Below are 16,721 nucleotides of genomic sequence, written 5' to 3' on the forward strand. Positions count from 1 at the left end.
AGAGAGTTCTCAACCTAACTATAAAGGAACTCTTGAAACAATGTAAGATGTCTGAGAAAGCAGACTGACATTACATAGTACCACTCAAATTATGTTCGGTAATGCTATGTTTGGTGATGGTAACTGATTATCTGTTGATAGATAAACCCATCAGCTTCTGAGATCATAATAAAGGAGTTAAATTGTAATAGCAATATTAAAATCCCAAATGTTTATAATGTTGATTTTTACAGTTTACAGCACTGTTGTAATATATATCTCATTTTGTCTTCATATATCATTCTCTAATGTTCTTCCTTTTTTATGTAGTTCTTAGTTTCTGACTTGTTTCATTTTCCTTCACTCTGAAGAACTTCTTTTAACATTTCTTGTGAGGCAAGTCTATTGAGAACAAATTTTCTCAATTTTTGTCTGAGTAAGTCTACTAATCCTTCACTTTAAAAGGATAGTTTTGCAGGACATAGAATTCTAGGTTTGTGGGGTTTTTTTCTTCGAACACTGAATGTTTGAAGTGCTTGCTAGTTTCTAAGGAGACAATAAATGTAATTCTTTATTCCTCTGTAGGTAAGTCCCTCCTTCCACCCTCTACCCCCTAGCTGGCTTCTTTCAGGGCTTTATCTTTGATTTTCTGTAGCTTTAAAATGATATGCCTAGGTGTATTTTTTCTTAGCATTTTTCCTGTGTGGTGTTCTCTGAGCTTTTTGGATCTGTGATTTTGTGTCAGATGTTGATTTGGGGGAATTCTCAGTCACTGTAGCTTCAACTATTCATCTGTTCTTTTTTTCTTCTTCTTCTGGTGTTCCATATAAGTGTGTTACACCTTTTATAGTTGTCTCACTTACATATTCCCTTTCTTTCGTTCGTTCTTTTGTTCGTTCTTTCATTCTTTCTTTCGTTCATTCTCTTGTTCTTTCATTTTCTCTCTCTCTCTTGCCTTCCTTCCTTCCTCCCTTCCTTCCTTCCTTTTTCTTTCTTTCTTTCTTTTCAGTCCATCTTCTCTTTGTTTTTCCATTTCAGAAATTTCTATTGACATATCCTTAAGCTTAGAGATCTGTCCTCAGCCATGTCCAGTCTGCTTGAATGAAGCATCCTTCATTTCTGTTACACTATTTTTAACCTGTAGCATTTTAAAATTCTTTCTTGGAATTTCCATTTCTCTGTTTACCCATCCGTTTTTGCATGTTGTCTGTTTTTCCCATTAGAGCCCTTCGTATATTAATCATATATGTTTCAATTCACAGTCTGATAATTCTAACATCCCTGCTATATCTCAGTCTGGTTTTACTGCTTGTCCGTCTCTTCAAACTGTATTTTTGCCTTTTAGTATACCTTGTAAGTTTTTGTTGAAAGCCGAACATAATGTACTAGGTGAACAGTACTCATAAATAGGCCTTGAGGAGCGGGAGGAGAGGAAGCATTCTATAGTCTTTTGTGATTAGGTCTCAGTTTTTTAGTGAGCCTGTGTCCCTGGGCTATGAACTTCACAAGTACCTCTGTTTTTTTCCCCACCTTAGGTAGGATAAGATGGCTGGAAGGGGGCTGAAGCTGGGTGTTTACCTTCCCCAGGTAGGCTAGGCTCTGATAAAACTCTAGTGGGTTGGTTGTAAATGTTTTCTCTTGAGGGCAGGATTTTTAAAGAACAGGATGGTCTGGTATATTTCAAAATGATTACTCTTTCCTTCTCCATGCCAAAGCCAGAGGAGGGTTTTTCCCCCTTCTCTTGATGATAATCTTGGTTGTGCTTCTGGAGTTTGTCAATTAAAGTTCAGGTTATTTATCCTGGTGCTGGGTTTCTGCTCCACTCAGTTGTAATTCTCTGTGTTCTCCTGTCTGTCCCTCCAGTTTTAGGGCCTGTGGTTTTTTATCCTGTGACTTCAATTGTCTGATGAATCTAAGAAGAATTGTCGACTTTTCAGTTTGTTTAACTTTTTTCTTGTTAGGATGGAATGGTAACTTTGAAGCTGCTTACATGCTAGAACAGACTGGAAATCTTGTTATACTTATTATTTTAGCAGCTATAAGGTCAATATGACAGGTGTCATTCTTATTATACTAATCAAAAACTGCAGCTTAGAGATAGGGCCAGCTACGTAACTTGCAGGGCCAGACCAAAGTGAAAATTAGAGGCCCCTTGATAGAAAAAAAAAAAACAAAAAAAGAGAAAAGCACCACTAAAGATACTAAAACATAAAGCTTTTTTCTTTCTTCAGTCTCTCAGTTTATCAAGCTGTCTTTTATTTGCTATTTACTATTCTAAATAAAGAAAAAAAATTAATGTACATTATTAACATGAATTTACAATGCAAGTTTTAATTGCAAACATAAGAGCACTTAACTCATGTGGAATCATCAAAATTATGCAATTTGTATTTCTCATCTTGTACATGTATATGTATTTTTGTTCTTATTGGAATAGAGGGAACAGTGCACAAAACACTCTACTGTTTTTGTTTTACTTCTTGATATGCACATATTCTATGCATACTCTACTTTTCGTTGACTGATAAGTGAGGAAGGACTGTTCTGTCTTTTCTTCTGTCATTTTCACCGTAAATAGTTGGCTGATAAAGTGAAGTGACAAAAGTAAGAAAAGATAGGAGTTTGGAGTCTTTCTTGTTTCTTAGACTACCATTGCTGATGCCTTCTGCTTTCAAAATAAGTTCTGATTAAAAGAGAAAGCATGGCCTCTTAGGGCTGTCAGCACCCTATTTTACTTAAACCATTGTAGACTTAACACTCTTACCCTGTGATTACTTGAGTCTTCACACAGAAATTATGTGCTTATGGAATGTCGTGAGCACTATTTGCAAATGGACAGCAAGAAATGGTGGGGGACACACATATCGCATGTATCTCTTGTGCTTACACTTATGTTCTTTTGTCCCATTGGATTTACAAAATCAAATTCAGAGGTAAAATTAAGAATTTCAAGATGCCATAGCAGAGAATACACCTCTCATGGGGCTCTGTGGGACTACACAGGTTACACGCCCATAAAGCTGACCATGCTCAGGTATTAGGTGACTTGTTTAAAGTCACATCTGAGAAATGTCCAAGTATTTTTAAAACATGAATATTTGGCTATTTTTTTTATCATAGTTTTGCTAATTACTAAATGGTGTATATAAAAAAAATACTCCTTTTCCCTTTCTGCAAACCCCCAGACTACTGTGTAAGACAAGGATAACAATAGTAAGATGAATGTGAAAGGCACAGATGTAAATACAACCCACTTCTTCTATTGGATTTACTGACTTCTTTGAGCTTCCAGAGAACTTCATATGTTTTTTCACTCCATTGCACTGATCTACAGTGAACCAAAATTATATTTGCTTGACTAGAATAGAATATAAGCTTCTTAAGATTAGGAACCATGTCTTATTCATTTTTGTATCCATAATGCATACAGGACCTGCCACCACAGCCACCACCAGCTGCCCATTTAGAAAGCATCTGTTATGTGCTAGCCACTATGGAAGAGACTCTCTATGTTATTTTACTTAATCACAAAAACTGTGTAGTATTACTTTAAGGAAACTTAACAAAGTAGGCATTCTATATTTGTGTTGAATAATGAGAAACTTTGAGACCCAGTGTATAGTTGGGAAACTATAAAAACTAAATTGGGAACCAGAAGATTATAGATAGGCAATATCCAGATTTTTAGAAGGAAAATGTAAGTGGATTATGAATGCTATTATTGAACTTAATGTCAATTCTTTGTGAAGTTCAAATGGGATTTATTTTTAATGACTTCTTTTTTTTCAAAGTGTTAACAGCACTTACTAGTTACCTACATGAGTTCCCTAAGAACAATTCCTGTCAGACTAAGCTTACTGGTCAGGACCCTTAGATATTCTTCTGATCAATGTAGGCACGTGGGCCTGGTGATCAGCATGTAGATGGATTTTGAGCTGAAAGACAGCTTTACACAGAGAAATCCAATTAATAGAAATGATATTAATGTCAAGGGAGTTCACTGTGTTCTTCAGGGCTCAACCCTGGACTTGTGGTTCTTTTTAGCATTTTTATTAACGAAGTACGTCCAGGTCATATTTCAAATTTTCAAATGACCAAACGACAAAGATTAGTTAAGACATTGCATGACAGAATCAATTCTTCAGAAAATCATAGACACAAAATACCAACAAATTGGATAAAAATAAAATTCTGGAATAAATGCACCCAAACTTCAACTACCGTGAATGTAATAGCACAAAAGAAACTGTCAGGGAATTTTAGGTGACTGAGGACTGGGTATGAATTAGTGGTCTGCCATGACCACTTAGAGGGTCAGTGCTCTGCTTTTTTATTACTTTATTTTTTGACATGTCTGCGTCATGGAGAATAGGGATAAGTGGGTAGGTATTACAAGTTGCCTGAAGAGGAAGGTTCAAATATAGAATATGCTATATCATCATATCTAGTGATTCCACAGTACTGGAACATTTTCTTAGAGATTTGCCATGTAAGAGAGTGTTTTATGTGTCATATGATAAATTCAGTAAATGTCTTGTAAGTCTCCTTTCTGTTCTGAAATTTACATTAATCTTTGATACTTCTTCAGCCCAGTGAAATATCATTTGGGATTGTAGTGTCCCCAAGCCATATAGAGAGCCATCTACTGAAAGATGTCCATGTGGTTAGGGAAATAAAATGGAGATGACAGTTCTAAATCGAACCTAAAAATACAATTTAAGAAAGAATATTAAATTAAAAAACAGAGTACACTATGTATTGACAGGTTTAATGTGAAAATGATCTACAAGTATATTACAACACATGGTAAAGAAGAAAAAGGGAAACTTTAACAAGATTCCGAATAAGTAAAATAAAAGATATTGGGAACAAATAGAGTTTTGTGCAAGATTACTTCTCACATAAAATGGTTTTAAGCAAGATTGTATATAATTTGGTTACAAAAGTACATACATTCAGGCACATATGTAGTGTAGTAATTTTAGCTATCTTTAGTTGGAATGTAAGAGTAATTTTCATTAACTTATTGATAGCATACCATCAAGTGGCTTTAATGGGTGAACAACACAGATGATACAGTATTTGAATTATTTTTTACCTTATAGCAGTATATATCATTATGTACAACCCAACAAATTTTGAGTCACTTGTCATTCATATGTTTTTACGGAGTAGTTTAAAAAAGGTTAAATCCTACTGTAAGGATTTTAGCAGGCACCCAGATGAGACAGTATTCTGAGAATTGTGTATTGTTGAGTAACATTACAGAATATATTTCAGATTTCAAGTTGTAATGAGGAAGTAGATTTAATATTAATCTTCCTAAAGCATTGCTCTGATCATGTCAAAGCCACTCCCCTCAATACCTACAATGGTACCGATCAGATTTTTTTCCTCAGTACAGTTCATACATATGCACAACTCATTTCCCTAGGACTAATATCTTTGATTTTACTATTCTCTTTGAAAATTGGTGGTCTATCTAATTACTAGCTCTGAATGGTTATTCAGGCCCTTCCACAAAAGAGCCCCCACTTATTTTTTTTAAATTTATCTTTTATTTCTTCCTTACACTTAGATCTAGAGGTTAGTCCGATATGTCCACCGTCTTTCCCACGGTAATACTCAGTTTTCTTCACATGGTATCTTTACCAACGCCTATTAGACTCCTTCCTATCTTTCCTACAGACCTCAGAATATCACTGAATTTATAAAGTCCTAATCATCCCGTGACCACCACCACCTTTGAATTTCATAGCATCTTATACTTTTCATATTCTACCTTGTATTAAAGTTATTTGTGTACTTACCTGCTCCTTCTGTCAGATTGTGTGGTTCCTTTATTGTAATTTCTCTTTGTGTCATTGGAAGAACAATATCCATGCACAGTAAGCACTGGGTACATCAGTGTCATATTGTTCAAATTTTCAAATAACCAAAGTTTCAAAAGACAAATTGAACCTAGTTTGTCATAAATAAAAATTAGGGAAAGGCATCATAGTGCAGAGGAAGGAGTCCTGTTAGGAGATAGCCTCTGAGTCTATAACTGCCTTTGGAGCCTTTGGACAAATCATATCCCTTAGTATACTTAACTTTAAAATGAGAGAAGTGAGCATAATAGATTATATGTCCCTTTTAGTTGTATGATTATGTGAATGTTCAAGGAAACTGATTATAAACTATAGATAAACTATAGTTAAGGCATAATTTGGGATGTGATCAGTTGAAATTATAAATTATAAATTTTATAAAGAAAATTTGTAATACCTGTAAAACTTAGAAAGTTATGTAACTTCCCTATTTTAATATATTAATGCTGTTATTAATTGGCCAACTAAAAAATAGTGAATCACATTCTGGAGGCTCAGCTGTTATTTCTCTTATTTAAAGGGATAGAAAATGGTGATAAATGTAGGGATTAGAAACTAAGTAATTTTTTGATTTGATTACATTGTGTAGAGTAGTGTTATGAATTACAAAAAGATTGTCTAGTGAAGCTTCTGCTAATAAAGGTTTTAATAATTTGAATGGGACATCTGCTCATTATGAATATAAGGAAATTACATTTTATAAAATTGCTTTACTTAAGTAGGCCTGTGTTCTTGTTTGGTGGAAAATTTTGTTTAATAAATTATGGATTGCCTAATTTTATCCCTTCATAGTCAACTGCATTCCTTACTTAAAGGCACATTCCATACATGATGTTGTTAATAGCAGGAAAATTTGAAGTGGAATGATCTATATGCATACTGTTTGACATGTCTAAACTGAATATGAAATATCAAAAGAGTGACAGTTATATGAGGGAAAATGTGTTTGTTAAGATTTTGATTTACTGTTATCTCACTTTATTATATCCTACAAGATAATAGCATTTTCATTCTTAAGTTTTCTAAAATTTGGCTTTAAGATATTATGCACTTTATATTATATGGTTAGCTACATTTCAGATGTCTTAAATAATTTTATCTTGTTATTCTTTGTAAGGTACAACAGAATTGCTATGCTGTAGAACAACAGTACAAATTAATAGGTAGTGTACAGATAATTTTTTTAACATCCACTACCTTTAGATCTCGAATTTGATAAATATTACTTCTTGTGTTATAGGCAAGTCTGTTAGAAATCAGATATGTTCTTGAAGTTGTTTTTCATTTTAGAAGAGCTTATCAGGAAGGCGTAATCTATTACAGCGGTCCCCAACCTTTTTGGCACCAGGCACTGGTGCTCCTATGAGAACCCAATGCCTGATGATCTGAGGTGGAATGGAGGTGGTGATGCTAGCGCTGGGGAGCAGCTACAAATACAGATGAAGCTTCACCCCCTCTCCTGCCCTCACTTCCTGCTGTGCGGCCTGGTTCCTACAGACCACGGACCAGTCCACGGCCCGGGGTTGGAGACCCCTGATCTATTATATGTCTGTTTTGTTAAACAAAGTGCTTAACTGGACTACATTTTGAAAATCTACTTCTAGTTGTTTTCTAAAATTAACCTTGTGATTGATATATATATATATATATATACACACACACACACACACACACACACATATATATATACACATACACATTCTTTATATAAATAATGAAAGAGAACAGCAAATGTATTTTGCTGTAGAAACTAAGTAGACTTCAGAATGGCCATGAGACAGGGTTTTCAGGGTAAACATGGGGTGCTTCTGCTCCCTTCTTAATAAATCCAAGCTATTTAAAGGCCATCACATTGCCTGTTGCGATACATAGTGTAATGAGGGATAAGGAAAAAACAATTCCAAACTTTCTGTCTTACTTCTTGAGAGTAGATTTTGATAAATTTAAATGTTTCAGTTTTGAAATGCTAGATTATATAATATGGAAAGGAAGGTGATCTATTATTTTGACTGTCTTTTTGTAGTCCAATATCTGAGACCATCTATCATCTTCCTTCTCAGTCAAAAACTGAGTAGCTGTCTTGTCAGCTTTTAGAATATGGCAGTATTGGACAGCCACAGCAGTGGACATGATTTAATGGCTGGAAACAATATGTTTTTGAAATAAGCTTTGCCTCTCAATTTATAGTTGACAGTATTGGGCATATATGTATACTATAATGAAATACAATGTAATACCTAGATATTTTTTATATTTTTTCAAACATTGAATATATTTTTGTTTTAGAGGATTATACAATGTAGAGGATTGTTTTAGAAATTTTTTGAACCTTCACATATTTTTAGATAAGATTACTCATCCAAGACTAGGAAAGTAAATACTCAATCCTCTCATTTTATAAAAAGATCTATAAAACTAATTGAAGTATAAATAAGAATTAATTTTCTGTTGTTACTGTAAAATCACTCAAAGAAGTTGTATGGAAAATATCTTTTTATGGATGTTTAGTTCTAAAATATTAAGTATTCTGGCTAGAATTTCAGGAAGATTCCTCACCTATGTGATTTGGTGTTTTGTGTATCTGTCCTTGAATTTTCTCTTAATGTGTTTCAAAATAAAAATAATGAAGTTAATTTTTTATGTTTACATTTTATTAGCAAAGAGGAGTATCATCTGAATTCAGTCTTTGTAACTCATTAATGTATACAAGGCAGTACTTGAACTACTATGAAAATGCAGAAGACTGATCTTTAAAATGATCTCTGTCACACATTGATATGTTCACTGCCTCAGCGAGATTTCAGGCTGAAGGAATACAAAAGAGTTTTTAAAGTGATCAACTCTTGCTTTTTTGATTTGTGGGACAACCTATAGATGCCAGTTATAAGGGTAACTCATTTCTGAATTGTTAAAATTCATCAAGAATAGTCAACTCTATGTGGAGTAGTTGGTAAGGTTTAGGGCATAGATATTACTCACTCGTGTAAGTTGACCCATTGCAGGAGCAAAGGACCAAATTGTAGAGCAGCGTTTCTCAAGCCGTGCTCTGCTAAGAAATGAGTTTTACGTTATCCAAACCATGCACTTGCATGCACTCACTTTTATGCACAAATGTGCAGTGTATTGTGATTTTTATTTTATATTTTTTAATGCCAAAAGTAAATTTTAGTTGTTACCTATAAAATTAAAATCAAAACCCACTAGTGGGCCATACCTACAGCTCAAAAAACTGTTTAGGCTATTCTCTTATTCTTGCCTTCAGGTTTCTCTTTACTTTGTCCAACTATGTAAACGTTTTCTATCACATAATTTCCTATGGAAGTGGTTGATAAACACCCCTTTAAATTATGATGTAATTGAAACCTAAGGAAGATGAGAAACTGTGAGGACATATGTAGAAGTGTGTACATCTGGAAGGAACGATGTTTTTCCCATTTTGCGTAGTTCTAAGGGTAGAGTCAGGATTACTAGAGGACTTTGCTTTTTCTCCTCTTTTCATACAATGAGTGGGTTATTTCATATTTAACAATATTTAAAAAGGTAGTCTAATTAGGTGGGAAAATAAATCCAACTAGAATTTGAATTTTTAAAAAGAAATCAATTTAGCCTCAAGAGGTTCCTCATTCTTAGACTGAAGAAAGTAACTCCCTTAAGTTTGGTTTCTGTTCCATGCAGCTTTCTGTGGTAAAAGATTCAGTAAAATATTATATCAAAGAATTCGAAATTGAGGAACAGAAAATAGTTTTAGTTATTCTATCCTTAGTTGGCATATAATACCTGAACTTCAGTAAATTTGCAAAATGAATAAGTTTGGTCAGATTATCTAAGTCTATTTTCAACTTTAAGGTTTCCTGATTTTACATTATATCCTAGGTTAGGTTTTTAAGAGCCTACTAAACATGAGACCCTTAATTCTTAATATTAAGACTATTAAAGCCCCAACAAATTAAGACTTGTCCCAGGAAGCTGCTAGGATCCTGCCTGGGAATATTTGAAGTTTGCATGCTTAAGGTCACTTAATCCCCATATTCTCTTGCAGAGTTGAGTGTGTATAGTAAAACAGGTTGTCCAGTAAAAAAAAAAAAAAAAAAAAAAATGATGAGGAAGAAGGAAGTTTAAGATTCAGTTGTAAGAGATTGCTTACTTTATTACTGCAAACTATGCTTTCTTTGAAATTATTTAGCTAAACAAGGTAAGTTTTAATTTATACTGGAGGTTGAAAAGTAAAAGAGAATGAAATAGATTATGTTAAACTTCTGAAAATTATATATAGTTACAAGCCTATAATTTTGTATTTGAGAAGGTTATAAAAGAATTGATAAATGTGATGGTAGACTAATAGGTTAAAAAATAATTCTGAGGGAGACAATAGTGACTGAAAACAAGGGTAGATATATGTCCTTAGAAATTATACATCTTTATAGCTAACAAAAATGAACTTATAACAGCTAAGTTACGAATTTTTACTTAGTTACAGAAAAAATGATCTTGTAAAACAGGTTTGAGAAGTGCATGAGTGAACGAATGAATCTTTTATTTTCTTGGTTTAAGAGAGGTAGGCTTTTAAGTTGAGAATCCAGTAGATGTAGATTTTTTTCATGCTGTCCTACACAACACTTTCAGTATTAATGAGAAACAGATTAGAATGTGTCAGTGTGACCCGAGCTCCTGAGAACTAGAATAATATTATATTTAAAATGTAGCTAATAGTCTAGACTCAAGAGGAAAACATTATCAAATAACATTTAATTAGGCTTTTCTTGGTGCAGTGCTATCTCGTGTGTCAGCAGCATGGAAGAGGAGAGGAACAGCTCATAAAGACTTCGTCCTGCCCAACCTCTACTAACAGGCACACATTAAAGTAGCTAGCAAACAGTGTAAATATAGTTTTGTTGTGTTTTTTTTTTTTTTAAGTACAATTTCACATAAAGGATTTTAAATGGTTAAGAACAGTTACATTAAGATTAAATTTGTATGTTTACTCTTTTAGGAACCTAATATGTCAGGTTTGTCATTGCAAATTCCAACGATCATGTTTACTTGGTTTTTATATAGTCTTAAATATTCTAGGCTTCATTATACTATGGATCATTATACTAACTATCAAAAATATGTATAATTAATTAGAGTTTAAAAGCCTTGTTTGGTTTATTTGAGAAAAATTAATAAATCTGATTATTTACTTTAAAGCTGCAGAAGAAAGAAGATCAGCAATTGGAGCCTAAAAAAAGCACCAGCCCTAAAAAAGCTGCAGAGCCCACAGTTGATCTTTTAGGACTCGGTAAGTAATAAATAGTATAAGTTACCATTAGACTTACAAAACAATTGAAACCTTTACTTCAATGGCATTATCAGAATGCTAAAAGATACCTGTTAGCTGAATTTGAAAATGGTATGATTACTTTGCTGAGTTCCCACAAAAATGTAAGTCTGTAATAAAGGAGCTAGTGTCTGTCAGCACTGTCTTTACTGAAATCCAAGTAATGAGTTCCTTGGGGAAAGAAGAGATATCAAAGTAATCTTCAAAGGCTTGGTAGACTGTGACATTTCAACATTTAAAATAAAGAGTAGATTCCCATTCTCATTCGTTCTCTCTCTGTCTCTCAGGGAGGTGGGGCGAGGGTAAAGGGAGTCTCTTAAGCAAAATAATAATTTTGGGGTAGCCTTATTATAAAATCTGGTTTAAAGTAAAATATAATTTTACTGAAGCAACACACTTTATATCTAGATCTACTGGTTAGATTCATTTTCTATATCTGATGACAATAAGACATGCTCATTTTAATTTAATGTCATAGTTATTCTCATGGCTGACAGACATATGCTGTCTGCCTGGCAGGTAAACAAGCTTTCATTCAAGGAATACTTGTACTGTGCTTATCTGCAAATATTGTCAGCTCTTTTTACATTTTTCTCCTTTTCTAAAATATGCCTGTGTCCAGGCATCATTGCAAGAACCAGGGAGATAGCTATGAAAGAAAACTGGTAAAAAAAAAAAAAAAAAAAAAAAATACTTGCGCTCTTGGAGCTTTCATTCTGTCTGAGGAGACAGTGAATAAACAGCTAAGTAAAATGTGTCATGGGTCATATATGGTAAGTAATAGATTTAAAAAAAATGGTTGTTATTTTAAAAAGGTATTAGGGGTCGGAGTGCTCACTGAGGTAATATCGGAGCAAAGACCTGAAGAAGTTGTGAATATCTGAATATGCGGGGCAGGAATATTCTAAGCAGAGAGAACGGCAAGTGCAAAAGCTGTGCAGTAGCAGCTTACTTGATGTGTGCAGGGACCAGCAAGAATAACTTGCTAGAGTGGAATGGTATGGGAACAATAGTGACAATGGAGAGAGTATGTAGATAGAGGTGGGCAGATTGTAACTTCGGCTTTTACTCTGAGTGTTCTTCAGGAATTTGAGCAAAGAAGTACATAGTCTGACTTTAGTTTTTAAAGAATTATTGTAGCTGCTATGTTAAGAATAGATTATAGCACAGAGAGAGACTAATAAGGAAACTATTACAGTAATACAGTTGAGAGATGACGATGACTTAGAGTAGGTAATGGTGTTGGAGGTTCTAAAAAATAAGCAAGTTCTGCATGTATTTTGAAGATAAGGCAATAGGATTTGCTTACCATTTGAAATTATAAGATGTTTACCTTTGGGAATAAACTTGTAGCACAGGCAAATCTGATGATTCAGGACAAGAAAAACTTGCTATAGCAATGTCTTGAATAGCTAAGATGTAATGAGATCTAGTAGATAAATGGAGTGACTGGCTTTAGATACTCAACTATTGTTGCAATAACGTTATAGCAAATAATCCCCAGAGCTCAACAACTTATATCAGTAAACACTTAATTCTCTTAATCTCAGGTCTGTGGGGGTCAACTAGGCCATCTCTGCTAGAACTTCATTTAATATTTTCTACCTTCCGGGTTATTGCTGGGGGCTGTTTACCAACTACTTAATTGTCAGATATTGTGTCTCCATTTTTCTAGCTCTTGTAAATGTATCCCTGCCTTCCACCAATGAATCTCAAAGTCAGTACCACAAATTTTAGGGTCTGGTGATGGCAGCACCCCTTTTCTGGTATCAGTTTCTATGATAGTCTGCAGTTGCTGCCTATGCTACTTAGCAGACAGCTCTAAAATCTCAGTGGCTTGCATTAGTTAACATTTATTTCCGTCACTTATGGGTCTGTGGGTCCCCTCAGATATCTCTCTTGTAGACAGTGGAAGAACTTCAGGAAACAGTGTCTTTAGGAGAGAATCTATGTTTACTCAGTGCAGGAAGGTGAAGGGAATGTTTGAAGAAGAGGTTAAGGACATACAGAGGATTTTGCTGGTGACTGGCAGTTTTAGATCATAACACTGAAAGAATTACAGAAGTAGGAAGGGTGAGAGATGGGATCAGAAAGAGGGATATCTTGCTGATGGAGTTTTAGCAGCAGGAAATGGGAAGTGTTTTATGCAGCGAATATGTACCATGGCTCTATACTACTGCTGGTTATCAGTATCCTAGATTCTTTTAAAAAATATTATCAGACATTTTTTTTAAAGCTGTGTTAATCATGAGAGTTGATAAGTTCCTTGAAGACCACAGAGAATCAAAGGTCCCTTTCAGCTCAAAACATATGGTGATCCTAAATCAAGATTGATTATTGATGTCTTCCTTGGGCAGCAGATTCTTTTTCAACTCTTAAGTATGCCACTTCCCCTAATGGGATTCTTTCTGGTTTTCCCCTATAAATGGAAACAGTGGGGAGTAGGGAGCAGGTACCTTGAAGTATGATTTATGCTTATGCAAAAATGGCAGAGTATCCCCATATGAATGAAACCAGAACAGGCATTAACTTAAAACATTTAAGAAGAATATAGAAAATAGTCTCCAGAGTTAAATTTACTTTGAATAGTCTCATAATAGGGTAATAGGTAATTTTTTAGTACAATCATGCTCCACATAATGACTTTTCAGTTAACAGACCTTATATACAAGTATTGTCCCATAAGGTTATAATGGAGCTGAAAAATTCCCATTGCCTAGTGTTGTTGTAGCTGTGGTACACCTTCGTGCAGTGCATTATGCATTTGTGGTGATGGTGGTGTAAACAAACCTACGCTGCTAATCATATAAAAGTACAGCACATGCAATTAGGATAGTATAGGCTATACCATCTAGGTTTGTATAAGTACACTCTATGATGTTTGGACAATGATAAAATCACCTAACAGTGCATTTCTCAGAACTTATTCTCATCATTAAGGAGCATATAACTAACTCCACCTTCTCTTTAAATGAGACTTGATGAGCCCATGCCCTTTTCTTTAACCTGGTGACTCAGACTAAACCTACTTTCTTCAGGTCACCTTTCCTGATCTATTCCTCATTCCAAGGTCAAACATAAAATGCTCTCTATATACTTTTTAGGAAGGATTAGTGGTAATTTTCTGAAAAGAGCCAAATATTTTTGGCTTTGCAGGCCATTTGGCATCCGTTGCAGTTATTCAATTTTCCCATTATAATGTACAAGTAGACATAAATAAATGAGCATGGCTGTGTTCCACTAAACTTTAAAAATAGGAAGTAGGCTATAGTTTGCTGACCTCTGCTTTATGCTCCAGATCATACCTACAAGAACTGCTTCATGCTTAAGTGTTAATTTCTGTTTGAAACTTGTAGAAAGACTGTTAATTCTGTGCTTTATTCTCTAATACCAGAAGTAGGGTGAGATACCTAGTTATTAACCTTTTCTCTAGTTTTGGATATAAACCTAAGATCTTGAGGCCACTCTTGACAAAGGGCCAAACTGTACAGTCCCTGAATGCTCTAGACTCTAGTCAAACTGCAGACACAGACACATCTTGAATATAGTATGTACTTCATATTATGAAATCAGCTTCTAGGGCATGTGGGGTAATGTTTTTCTTGTCTCCTACCTGTATAGTTATTCCAGGACTGTGAATTGAACTAGTGTCCATTCTTTGTTTACTACTTAATTTTTACATGATAAAAGCTGGCAGACTGCTTAACAGTTGGTTAGGATAATCCTCTGAGACTAATAATACTTTCATTCAGCAGTGCTATTTATTTTTTATTTTTTATTTTTTGGAGAAGACCTGCTGTGAGAATAAAATTTTCATGGGTGAACATATGCTCTAAACATAAGTCTTGAAAAGAATCATAAATTGCTGGTGTTAAACTTGACCTTATAAGCTTCAGTTCAAACTTCCACCAAAGGTGGAAAGCCCTCCTGCAGGGTTTCTGTCTTGTGGCCATCCATGTGCTCCATGCACACTGCAAAGCAGCCTGGCCCCTTGGTAGGAGGCTTTGAACAGCATTCCCATCAGGCACAGAGGGGCGTGTGACTAGGTGGACCAAGCAAGGTGGTTGAGGGGATCAGAGAAGGCATCTATCTCACAAAGAATCAAATAGGATCTTGGGAATGAAAATGTAGCTTAGAGCTATATTCACTGCTTAAATAAAATTATCTATTCTTATGTTTGCTCACTTTAGGAAAGTTTCTGCCTGAGCTTCTCATGTTTTAAGTTATTTTAAATACTGAATTACATGTAGGCATTCCTTGTTTTATTGTGCTTCACAGATATTGCACAGCGGTTTTTTTGTTCTGTTTTGCTTTTTTACAATTTGAAGGTTTGTGGTGACCTCAAGCAAGTCTGTTGACACCATTTTTCCAACAGCATTTGCTTATTCCTGTCTGTCACATTTTGGTAATTCTGGCAATATTTCAGACTTTTTAATTATTATATTTCTTATTGTGATCAGTGATCTTTGATGTTACTATTTTAATTGTTTTGGGCCTACATATAAAATGGCAAATTTAATCAATAAATGTGTGTGTTCTGTTTCACCAACAGGCAGTTCCCCTGTCTCTCTCCCTCTCCTCAGCTTCCCTATTTCCTGAAACACAACAATGTTGAAATTAGGCCAGTTAATAACCCTACAATGGCCTCTAAGTGTTCAAGAAAAAGAGTCGCATGTCTCTCACTTTATATCAAAAGCTAGAAGTGATTAAGCTTAGTGAAGAAGGTATGTCAAAAGCTAGGATGGGCCAAAAGTTAGGCCTCTTGCACCAGTTAGCCAATTTGCAAATGCAAAGAGAAAGTTCTTGAAGGAAATTAAGATGCTACTCCAGTGAACACATAAATGATAAGAAAGTGAAAGATCCTTATACCAGATATGGAGAAAGTTTTAGTGATCTAGATAGATCAAACCAGCCACAACATTCCCTTACGCCAAAGCCTAATCCAGAGCAAGGCCTTAGCTCTTTTCAGTTCTGTGAAGGTTGAGAGGTGAAGAAGCTGCAGAAGAAAAGTTTGAAGCTAGTAAATGTTCGTGAGGTTTAAGGAAAAATCAATCATCTCCATAACATAAAAGTACAAGGTGAAGCAACAACTGGTGATATAGAAACGGCATCAGTTTATCCAGAAGATAAGTTAAGCTAATTAATGAAAATAACTACATTAACAGTTGACTTTTCAATGTAGTTGAAACAGCTTTATGTTAGAAGAAGATGCCATGTAGGACTTTTCATAGCTAGAGAAGAGAAGTCAGTGCATGGCTTCAAAGCCTCAAAGGACAGGCTGACTGTCTTGCTAAGAGCTAATACAGCTGGTGACTTTAAGTTGAAGCCTATGCTCTTTTACTGTTACGAAAGTCCTAGGGCCCTTAAGAGTGATGCTAAATCTACTCTGCCTGTGCTCTATAAATGGAACAACAAAGATCGGATGACAGCACATCTGTTTACAGCATGGTTTATTGAATATTTTAAGCCTACTTTTGAAAACTACTCAGAAAAAAAGATTCTTTTCACAATGTTACCACTCATTGACAATGTACTTGGGTACTCATGCACTC

The 16,721-nt window shown here is 34.7% G+C and overlaps 1 protein-coding gene across 4 annotated transcripts in view; it reads left to right on the top strand.

Moving 5' to 3' along the window:
* The window catches only part of SMAP1 (small ArfGAP 1), a 123,585-nt gene that overhangs the window by 87,026 nt on the left and 19,838 nt on the right, over window positions 1-16,721 (top strand). For all 4 annotated transcript variants that reach the window (XM_016157613.2, XM_016157610.2, XM_016157611.2 and 1 more), the window contains one exon: window positions 11,040-11,130. In XM_016157613.2, coding sequence (XP_016013099.1) covers window positions 11,040-11,130 — 91 coding nt within the window. The remainder of the gene's footprint in view (window positions 1-11,039; window positions 11,131-16,721) is intronic.

Source organism: Rousettus aegyptiacus, unplaced genomic scaffold, assembly GCF_014176215.1.
Source record: "Rousettus aegyptiacus isolate mRouAeg1 unplaced genomic scaffold, mRouAeg1.p scaffold_m13_p_1, whole genome shotgun sequence".
NCBI lineage: Eukaryota > Metazoa > Chordata > Mammalia > Chiroptera > Pteropodidae > Rousettus > Rousettus aegyptiacus.